The 10,657-nt window shown below is 50.8% G+C and overlaps 1 protein-coding gene across 1 annotated transcript; it reads right to left on the bottom strand.

The window, feature by feature from the left end:
* Window position 1: 1 nt before the first annotated feature.
* LOC138623843 (basic helix-loop-helix domain-containing protein USF3) lies at window positions 2–10,066 on the bottom strand. Its single transcript, XM_069703596.1, has 7 exons — window positions 9,976–10,066; window positions 9,293–9,399; window positions 9,151–9,182; window positions 8,956–9,038; window positions 8,743–8,839; window positions 3,569–8,634; window positions 2–2,373 (listed from the first exon to the last, which is right to left on the bottom strand). The coding sequence occupies exons 2-7, from the start codon at window positions 9,334–9,336 to the stop codon at window positions 535–537; spliced, it is 7,161 nt and encodes a 2,386-aa protein (XP_069559697.1). The 5' UTR covers window positions 9,337–9,399; window positions 9,976–10,066; the 3' UTR covers window positions 2–534.
* Window positions 10,067–10,657: the final 591 nt, after the last annotated feature.

The raw sequence follows: 10,657 nt of genomic DNA, 5'->3' as shown, positions 1-10,657 counted from the left end.
ATGCAAAGGTCTCCTTATAAACTTTATTTATCAATCTTGTATTTACAAATACATACATAATCTAACAATTCTGATATGAAACATTGGTATTTACAAAATAGCTCTTGGAAGGAAAAAAAAAACCAAACAAATTTTGTACAGCACAACCTGATAAGTTAGTAAATTACATTAGTAGGTAGCTGTGCAGAAGGTTCCTTAATGACCCAGAATACACTGAATTCAAGTTCTAAACCTAAATTTTATTTTGCTATCAAACAGTTGGTTTAACCAACATTTCAACAGAGAGCTTGAAAGGACCACATTTCTTCATGAAATCATATGATTTTTTTTTTTTAAATATTACAAATGATAACTATGACATCATACATGCCAAAGGGGAACACCTTTGAGATTGCGTGAACGTGTAAACAACATAAATCACCATTCATCAGGTGCTTCGTCACCGCTTTCTGAAGTCGTTGAAAATGAAAAACGACATTTCAAATTTAAATTCGTCGCTCCAGAACAGCGTTCAAACTGCAGCGGCGGGTCTCCTCACACGGCCGAGCTGCCGTCGTGGCCCAGGATGTGGCTGATGTTGTGGGCCGGACGATTTGGCTGCTTGCCGGAGTCGGCAGACGAGGTGTTGGAGAGAGACAGCAGCGGAGACATCGGCATGGCCGAGCCGTCGGTGGGCATCCCGGTGGCGATCTCGGGGAACAGCGAGGTGAGGCTGAAGTTGGAAATGTGAGGGGTGATTCCAGACGAGTTGGTGATGGGCATGGGGGGCATATCTGGAAGCAAGGGGAAACTGGCCTGACCGAAACCCACCGGCCGAGGAGGGGAGAGGATGGAGCCGAAGCGGTTGTTGAGCGGAGGAGCGCTGCCCTTGTCGCTGCTTGGACTCGTAAACATTTGGTTGGGAAAGTATTGGAGGGTGACGTCGCTGGGGAGGCTGGGGTGAGCAGCTGGAGAATAGGAAGGATAGAAGGAGGGTAAAGTGTTCTGCGGCTCCACGGGGAGGAGGGACGGTGTTCGGGAGGTGTTGGGCTGACTGACTGGAGGGATGAATGTAGAGTTTGCATTGATCGGAGGTGGAGGATTCATCCCGCCCTCGGGAATAAAGGGGAAACCGAAGTTCTGTGTCAGGTGTTGGTCAGGAACCAGGTTGTTGTCACTGGGAACCTGACCAGTATCTGCCATAAAGCGCACGATGGTGCTGCGCCGAGCCTCTCCTCCGGACTGCGGTCGGCTGAGCAGCACCCCTCCTCCGGAGGGCAGAGGCAGGTGGCCATCGGGCTCAAAGGGGTTGCTTGGTCTCAGAGTGCCTGATCGAGGCCGGTCCCCGGGTCTCAGTTTGGTGGGCTGGGTATCTCGGGCGATGTGGCGAGAGTGCTGGCTAACGGCGGTGGGCGGTCTGGAGGGGGCCGAGGATCGGCCCGGCTCCGAGCTGCTGTGTGGAGTCGGAGGGTGGGGGAGACCCGTTCGCACACCGGGGCCTGCGTGCATATTACCACTGACCTGAGAAATGTGGCCCTTGTTGCCCTCTCCGAGCCGCATGGCCGGGGCCTTCTGTGTTTGGGGCACACTGGGGCTGGAGGCCTTGGCCTGCAAGTCCCCTGGGGAGCTTCCAGGCACACAGCTGTACTCCATGCTGACTGCGGGACAGCACTGCACTGCTCGCTGGTGGTTGCTCTGCTCGGGGAGGTGGGGGGAGAGGAGGCTTTGCATGAAACTCTGGTGACAACCCTCCTGCTCTCGATTCAATGCCGGCCCGACCTGCACTCCCTGTGAACCCGGGTGAGCTCCACTGTAGCCCCCACGGTTCCTGCCATCTGCCTGAGGCCCAACACCCATCCTGAACCCTCCCTGCTGCTGCCCCTGAGGACCCCTCTGGGAGGGAGGCACCGACTTGGGGGCCATGTCACTCCCGCGAGACACCTGAGCCTCAAAACCGCCGAGTTGATGAGCCCCCCCTCCACCGACCATAGCCTTGAAGGGCGGACACTCCGACACCCGCTGAACGTCCGTGGACCCCGGATGGTCGGAGGGCAGGCGGTTCTGCGGGTTGTGCGCAATGTTGGCCTTCCCCCGCGACGTGTCCAGGTAACCGCGGAGGTCTGACTGCTCCTGAGTGGCACCGCGACCAGGTTGGAGGTGGAGTCCCATGCGCTGCTGCTGCTGCTGCTGCTGCTGCTGCTGCTCACCGCTCGTCGAGCTTTTCCCGATGAGCGCCTCCGCGGAGTAGTTGGACACGCGGTGACGTTCCTGGCGAGACGGAGCGCAGGCCAGGTCAGACGACCGCGGCACCGGATTGCTGGCAGGAGAGATGAGCTGCTGCTCCAGAGTCCGAGAGCTCATCAGCCTCTGCATGGCGTTGTGGTCCTGACTCGTCTGAGGGAGTAAAGAGGAACGGAAACATTAGTACAAGTCTGCAAAATATCCAACCTGTACTTTCGGCCACATTACCATAAAGCTACGACGGCAACAGAGGCAGATGTGTTGTAAAAAAAAAAAAAAAAAAAAAGTTCCAACCAGGAGTGTCAGGTTGGGCAGAATCAGCTGGTAGTGAGCGGCGCTCAGGTGTTTTGTCAACGGCTTTGATTCAGAGCAGCTGTGTGCAGCCAGAGATCTGCCAACACCCAAACCTTTGCTGGGCCTTGAGGACTGAACGTCGGCTGCATCCAGCTTCGTGTTCTTTTATTTTTGTACCCACGACCTCCAAAAATAAAATAAAAAAAAACCTGAACAAACACTCTTTTGGACGTGGACTGAGCAGGAACTCGCTGCTGGAGCTGACGACAGGTACGCCTCACAACACACTGCCAACCAGCTTCCTTTGTCAGACTTGCGGTTAGAGAATGAACGTGTCCGGTTATGCTACGTGCAGCCCAAAGTGTGACTTGTTCCTGACATTTTTAAAACAGACAGTACGGGGATATTACAAAAAAAAAAAAAAAAATTGATTTGTGCTTCACTTGAAATTACATCCAACCCGAGTTTTCATTCTTCTGCATGCGGTGCGGTGAAACGAGTAAAGCCCCGGGCACAAAAACTCCAGGAAAGCCAGTCATTGATTTTAAGGATTTTCTTTTGCTGTGGCAGAGTAAATGTAGTCTGCTGTGGTGGATTAATAACAGCTTTGTCTTTGTAAGAGGAACATTTAACAACCACGGCGCCACATAGGCTTAGATATGTAGACAAAACCAATCACATAAAATACTGGTATACCAATTTTAAGCTGTTGTTTTTTTAAGATGCTGCACACACAAAAAAGTCACACCTGAGATAATGATTTTGTAGATAGTTTTTAAATTATGTAATCTAACTCAAACACCTATTTAGAAACGGCCTCCACACGTTACCAGTATTTATAGTTTTGCACACGCAAACACGTCAGCTATTGCAATCGAGTCGGTAACACCTTATGTTAAATGATGAACTTTCTGCTCATTAGTTGGTTCCAAAATGACTTAATCAAATAGCTCGTACTAAAAATGTTATCACTGAAAGTGAAATGTTAATTGAAGACAAATGCAACTAGTCTTCATAAATCCCACTGTCTCATTATCTATCACTTGACACCGACCTTGAGGTGGTCCTGCTGGGGCAGGTGGCTGCTGTGGTGGACCCTGGATCCTCCTGCCTGGGCTTCACAGCTCTTCTCCTGGTGTCTAAAGTGCTGCTGCTGCTGTTGTTGTTGTTGTTGTTGTTGTTGTTGCTGCTGCTGCTGCTGCTGGATCTGCTGCTGCAGATGCTGCTGGTGTCTGGAGTGGGAGCTCTGCTGCTGCTGCTGCTGCTGCTGTAACTGCTGCTGCTGCTGTTGGTGTTGTTGATGCTGCGCCTGGGGGGCTTGTTGATGTGCCTGTTGTTGGTGCTGTTGGGGATGGGACTGTTGGTGCTGCGTTGGCTGTTGATGCTGTTGTGATTGTTGGTGTGACTGCTGTGGATGCTGCTGGGACTGCTGCTGTGTGTGCTGTTGATGCTGTGTCTGTTGATGCGTGTGCTGCTGCTGAATTCCGGACTTTTCCAGGTGATGCTGCTTCTGCTGCAGTCCAGCCGGTGAGCCAGTTTGACTGCCTCTGACAAGTCCCCGCTTCTTCTGGACATGCTGCTGCTCTTGCTGCTGCTGCTGCTGCTGCTGCTGCTGCTGCTGTTGTTGTTGTTGTTGCAGCGCCCTCTGGTGTAGCGAGTGCCGCTGTGCAGGGTCTGGCTGCGTCAAGTGGTGCTGCAAATGATATAGGTGGTGTCTCTGTTGCTCCTGTTGCTGTTTCATGTACAGGTTCCCTCCCAGATGCTGACCAGGCTGGGTTACAGTATGCTGAGGATGACCCTGAGGCAAATGAAGCACCCCAGGCTGATTCTGCTCCGGAGGTCCTTGAGGAGCGCAGTGGCCGTCTGTGGGTCGAACTATCGGACTCATGAAAGAGTTTGTGGAGAAGAGGGAGCCTCCACTTTCTGAATTAATCCTCGTCATTACGGCTGAGGAGGTGGACGGCAGCTGTCCCACCATCATCTGGTTGTGGTCTGGTGCTTTAATGTCCATATGGCTAACAGCGATAGCGGATGGAGGACAAGGCTTAGGTCGTTTTCCAGTGTGTAACATCACGTCTTCCTGCGCCTGCCGCTTGGAGATGATCTTCCCCAGTCGTTCACCCACACCAGCGGCAGCCTGAGCCCTCATTAACACGGTCTTTAAGGGGGTGTACTCATTTGGCTGGGCAGCGCCTGAGCAGGGAGAGAGGGCGTTGTTTGAGTGTTGGGATATGTGAGCTGAGGTGCCCACAGGAGAGGGAACGGAGCCCTGCTGGCCACCCAGACCGGGGGAGCCAGGATAGGGCTGGTGACTGGAGCTGGATCTGATCAGGTTGTTGACACTGAGGCTGGCCACAGTCCCACTCTGGGATGAGCTCTGAGACTGGGCCTGGGGGAGAGGCAGAGACTGGGAGTACGAAATGTTCTGTGGGTGTCTACTTCCACTGGGCCCACTGACGGACCCCTCCCCCACCTGTCCTCTGACAGACACCTCAACAGCAGGTTTAACTGTTCCTGGGTCCATGGGCTTCGACACTTTAGCCTGCTGCCCAGCGGAGCCCCTTTCTTTACTGGTAGATACTGGCGAGGTTTTGGGGGGCTCCCATGTGGCTGTGGTGGGGTTAGTCGAAGCAGTGTTGTCCCCAGAGCAGCCTCCACTCCTCCTCCCAGGGCTGTCCTGTTCGAGCATGGCCAAGGCCAGCATCTCCGCCTGCTCAGACGTGAATGTAAATGTTCCGAATGAGCCCGATGATGCGCCGATACTGTGGCCCTGGGGAAGCATGGATGCCACAGAGAACCCTCTGCCTCCCACAGCTCCTGCAGACATGGGAGAATCTGTCTGTCTGCTAGATGTCATGGGGTGCTCCATAGTTTGATCATCTAGGTTAGTGTATACCTGTTGAGACAAGGCAAAGTCTTTTCTCAAGGGAGTGTCAGAGGTCACTGCCACCAAGCCCTCTTTCTCTGCTGCTGCGGAGTGCCTCTCCTCCGGAGCCTCTCTGTCTATTCTGGGGCCGTGATGTGGTTTGACTTCAGTGGGATGGCATGACGTCAGATTCACGTCAGTCTGCTGCGTTGGAGCTCTGGGAGTTGCGATCCTTTTCCTAAACTCTGAGCTTGTTGTAGTGGCTGTAACAGGGGTGTGGGCAGCGGAAAACACTGGCGCAGGTGATGACTGTGCCACAGTTGAGGACACGGCGGATAAAGCGGTGGGCTGAGACTCAGGTTTTTTACAAGGCGGAGGATCTTGGGCGTTAGATCCCCGAGAGCGACATGGTGATGTTGGCCGAGTAGTCTGATTTAAAGGTACCGGTGCAGATGTTGGGATACTGCTGGAGTTGACTGGGGTCAAACATGCAGTAGAAACAGTGGCAGAAGTGTACCGAGTCTCCGCGGCAACTGCAGAGGTGACCACGGGCCTGTTTTGTCTAGAAGCAGTAGTGGTGGCCGCTGACTTGCTTTGTGTCGTGCTCGTTGCTGTACTGGTGGTTGGCTGTTTAACTTCTGGAACTGAGAGTTTGGTTACAGTTGAATTACTCCCAGAAACTGCAGCTGGTTTGCTCCCAACGGCCAAAGCTGCACTCACTGAAGGCTTGATCGATGTGGCATTGGCAGTTGTAACTGCAGTTGTGATGCCACTCGTGTTAGTTTGACTGAGTATTGAATCACTCTGAGATGCACTGACAGAGCTTCTATCCTGTGGATGGCATTGACTCGATACAGCTGTCTCACTAGATGAACTGCACACAATCATCTTCTGTGTGTTCTGTGCTGAAGTGACTCTACCTACACCTTCCCTGCTATCTGTAGTCGTTACAACTGTGGTACAAGTGGGGTGACTATTTGTGACTTTGACAGTCGAGGACTGTAAAACTTGAGCTACTGTAACTTGAACTGTCTGGCTCTCTGCTGTAGCAGCCATCGGCTTGGCAGAAACAGCAGCAGCAGGCTGTGCCTGACTAAGCTCCTTTTTCTTGGAAGGTTTAGTCCGTTTAACTGCTGCTCTCTTTGTATTCAAAGTTGTGCGAAGCCTCTTTCCTGGAGGCTTAGAGGCATTAACGACCAGCCCTGATGTGACTGGGTTCACACAAGGGACCTGTAGCTGCTGGGCAGGCAGTGCAAGTGTGGCTCCAGAGATGGTTGCTGGAGCAGGAGGCTGCTGTTGCTTCTGCTGCACCACTGATAATGGAGCAGGTTGATGCAGACCATTGCTCTGACTAGAGATGGTAAGAGGAAGGCCCTGAGAGATGCTCTGGTTGAGACTGCTGAGGGCCCCTAAACTATTGAGGGCCACATTTGTAGTTGGTTCCTCTGTTGTGGTGGGCTGGACCAGCTGGAGTGTACTCTGTCCACCCTGGGAGCTGGCTTTGTCAGAGGTCGTCACGGGCTGCAGGGCAAACACCTGGCCGTTCACAGTGATAGTCTGCGGGGTTGAGGGAACTTGAGAAGAAGAGGAGGCCTGGGTGACCTGCAGAGGATGATTCACTTGAGGCTGTACAGGTCGAGGGAGAATGTGCACCAGCTGCTTTCCCCCAACACTTTGTAAGGAAGTGGCAGACACTGAACTGCTGGTTGTGGGTATTTGAGTGGACGCAGCAGGCACTGCAGGAGTCACCGCAGCAGGCAAAGCAGCAGGCACAATACCGACTGGAGGATTCTGAGGAGCAGATGCAGCCTGATTGGGTGCCTGGATGATTACAATATGCTGACATGGAGTCTGATTGGGTATTTCCTCCCTCACAACTGGCTGTGTCGGGCATGCACTGGTCTGCTGCAGGATTACAACACTTGGATTGTTTGTGGTCTGTGATGCTGTTACACCTGAAGCTGTTGCTCCGGCTGGGTTGACCTGTAGCACTTGCATGGTCTGAAGGAGGGGCAGCACGGTGGCCTGTGGCTGGGGCACCAGGGCTGGCTGAGAGAGGGGCTGAGACTGCTGGATAAGGGCTGTTGGAGTTTGGGGAACTAATGACGCTGGCTGCAGTACAGCAGGCTGGGGCTTTGACACGACTGCAGGATGGGCCCCCACAGCTGGCTGCGGTACAATGGCTGACTGCGGAACAACAGCACACTGAGGTTGGGGGGTTAGGACAGGCTGAGACTGTGCCTGGTTCAGGACCGTTGGCTGTAGCTGGGGTGGTCTTTGAAAGGGCTGCGCTTGTATATGACCTGTAATGGGGGCCTGCTGTACAGAAATATGTGGTTGCACCTGTATTTGAATGGGATGGACAGGTGGTTTGCTGCCCATTGGACACACAGTCACCTGCTGGACAGGCTGGGTGGTGTTGCTGACCTCTGGAGTGGGGAGACTCTGGCAGACGGGCTGCACTGTGTTTCCTGCTATCTGCAGCGTTGTCCAGGTAGTCTGTGTGCTGCCTGCTGCCCCGGCTCGAAGGAGGGTTTGGCTGTTTGGAATAGCAGTGTAACTCACGGTCCTGATGCCAGTGTCCTGTGTGACCCAAGAGCAAACATCTGAGGCTATTGTTCTGGTTCCAATTTGAGTAAATGTGGGGTGGGTGGACACAGGAGGCGCAGTGCTTTCAGTGGGGAGCTGTGAGGCTGAAGTAGTGGCTATAGTGAGGGTCTGGGCTGGGGCAGCAGGCTGAGTTTGCTGGGGCAGGGCTGTGGTGGCTGCAGGGATCTGGAGAGTGATGTAAGACACAGAAGGTGGCAGAGCGGGTGCTGCAGCCGGTGTCTCCACCACACACTGCTCTATCATTCTCAGGCCCGGCGTGGTCTGAGTGGGCGCGGCAGCTGACCCGGGGAGAAGCGCAGGGGTGGAAGAAGAGGTATTAACTTGCAACAGGGCTCCATTAACCCTTAATCTGGCACTGGCCTCGGATGGTGGCTGAAGAATTAATGTTTCAGAGGGCTGTTTCCCGGGGCTGGAGTCCTTCCCTGCTGTGCACATCACATTGCCGTTGGAATAGACAATGATCCCCTTCGGCAGCTGGTGAGTGGGGGTCACTTTTGCCACTTTGGCGCAGCGCTGTTTCCCCTTCCAGTGGATAGTGGGGTCCTCCAGAAGGTTAATGTCGTGGGCTTTGAGTAGCTCGATGTAGTGAGCACTCTCCTTCCTCAGTTCCTCCAACTGACGACGCAGCCGACGGATCTCCTCCGCTGCGTAGAGACATACGAGCATAGATACGAGTCAATTCAGCACATGTTTAATCCCACTTTCATAACTTCGAGTGTAATTATATTCTTAAAACTATAATAAAAATTCACCTTGGACTTTGTCTCCTCCTTCGAGAAGCATTGTATCATTTTGTTTCTTCAGTTCAGTGATGTAGCGAAAAGCCTGGTCCAATATCATGTTCTTACTCTGTAAATAAAATGACAATAGTTTGATTTTAAAGCGTGCTAGATTCTGTTTAGACACCGATTTCAATATAACACGCTGCTGATGAGGCAAAAATATAACTCCATTTTGTTTCTTACCTGTTTAAGTGCCTGAGAACACGGCAGGAGATTACCAATGCGGTTGATCCCAGCATTAATTTTCTCTTTTCTGTGTCTCTCAACTAAACAAAACAAAACAAAACAAAAAAAGTGTCCTTTTTAGATTTAAAGTAACACGACAAATCTACATTCACAAGCAAAGTTTAAACATGACAACAACAGATGTTAGTTTACCTGCATTGTGAGATTCTTTGTTTTTCTTCTTTCTGCAAAAAAAAAAAAAGAAAAGAAAAGTTCAGATTTTGCGTGAACTATTTACAAATGTATTTAAGTTATATTTGGTATAATAAAGAGACAATATCAGAAACGTCCTTACTTGGGTTTACGACCAGGTGTCTGAGTTTCAGTCATCTCTGGCATCCTGTCCTAACAGTGGACCGGTGGACACATCTAACAGCTGGACCTTAAATCCCCTTCGTGCCCCTGAAAAAGAAAACCTAAAGCAAGAGTATTCATTTTAACTCGCAGACAGTTGAATGAAGGCAAAGAGATTTAAAAAAAAAAAAAAAAAAAAAAATCATGCAGACTCAATTATCTGGCAGTTATGTTGTAATCCAGTTTGATGCAGCAGAATAAATCAGTCTAATCACCTGTTAAACTACATTCATCTGAAACACAACTACTAAAACTAGATGCTAAGAAGCTAGTGAGATTAACCTAGCTTTACAGCTAAACCTAAACTCAATTCACCTGCACATTAAACGCGCAGCTTGCAGTCGGGTCTACCGAAACGCGCTGTCGTTTCCTCCCGTATTGAGGTTAAGTAGTCGACGGCGAGCGACGTTCAAATAATGATCGCGTCACTTAAAACGAGCAAGAAACCAGCAACCTGAGCAATTAGCTCTCCAGTTAGCATTCTGTTAGCTGGCTGGCTAACAGCTATCTTAGCTTCACCGTCACCGACATAACAATTAAAGCAAATTAATAGCGGGTTCATTCGCGCGTAAAAAAAAAAAAATTAAAAACAAAGGGTGCAGCGGGAAGGTAGTTTCCACCAACCTGTCGTCTCGGCATTTTTTGTGACTGTTGGTTCTTGTGAGAACTTTTAAAGAGATTTAAAGCTAACTATTAGCCAAAGCATTCAACTCAACTCATCTCTCAAAACAATTCGGATGCGCCTGACGCTCCTGCGCAAGTGGGCGGGCTCTATTGGAGCCGGGAGCCAATCGCATTGCAGACTCGGGCGGTTTCAGCCAATCAGGATATATGTTGAAGCCTCCGGGGGTGTGTGTGTGTGTGTGGGGGGGGGGGTTTACAGCAAATGCGCCCCACGGGTGAATTGCAGCTCATTATATTACAGCACAGTAATTGTTTTTAATGAATTTTCAACCACATTTCTGCGTGTTGTTAATGAGTAATAAAAAATTTAAAAAATTTAAAAAAAAAAAGACAATTAGAAAAAAAATATTTACTGCAAATAGTAATTCCTTTATTTAGACGTTAAAAAGTCTTACAATATAGAGCTCCAGAAAAGATAAAATTCTTCAAAGAAAGGAAAACATGCGTATACTACAGTGGAGAGGACACAGCTCTCCTTGCATGCAGAGGGGTCAGAGCTTCCTCTGGGTAATACACTGTTAAAGAGAGCGCACTGAAACCTCCCAACTATCAGCTGAGCTTCAAAACCTAATGAAGGCGCACCTAACAACAGGAGCTGATTGAGGCAGGAAGTTTGACGAGA

Source organism: Brachyistius frenatus, unplaced genomic scaffold (assembly GCF_029030835.1).
Source record: "Brachyistius frenatus isolate BFR_SWC_R1_liver_20210118 unplaced genomic scaffold, ASM2903083v1 Contig_47, whole genome shotgun sequence".
NCBI lineage: Eukaryota > Metazoa > Chordata > Actinopteri > Embiotocidae > Brachyistius > Brachyistius frenatus.
This window is presented reverse-complemented; position numbering and strand designations above follow the sequence as displayed.

What these genes read in the sequence shown, in the direction of transcription:
- LOC138623843 (XM_069703596.1), bottom strand. Translation starts at nt 9,336, where the DNA reads ATGCCAGAGATGACTGAAACTCAGACACCTGGTCGTAAACCCAA. An exon ending in ACACCTGGTCGTAAACCCAA is followed by an intron (nt 9,183 to 9,292) that starts GTAAGGACGTTT and finishes TTTTTTTTGCAG; the next exon opens with AAAGAAGAAAAACAAAGAAT. An exon ending in GTTCTCAGGCACTTAAACAG is followed by an intron (nt 8,840 to 8,955) that starts GTAAGAAACAAA and finishes TTTTATTTACAG; the next exon opens with AGTAAGAACATGATATTGGA.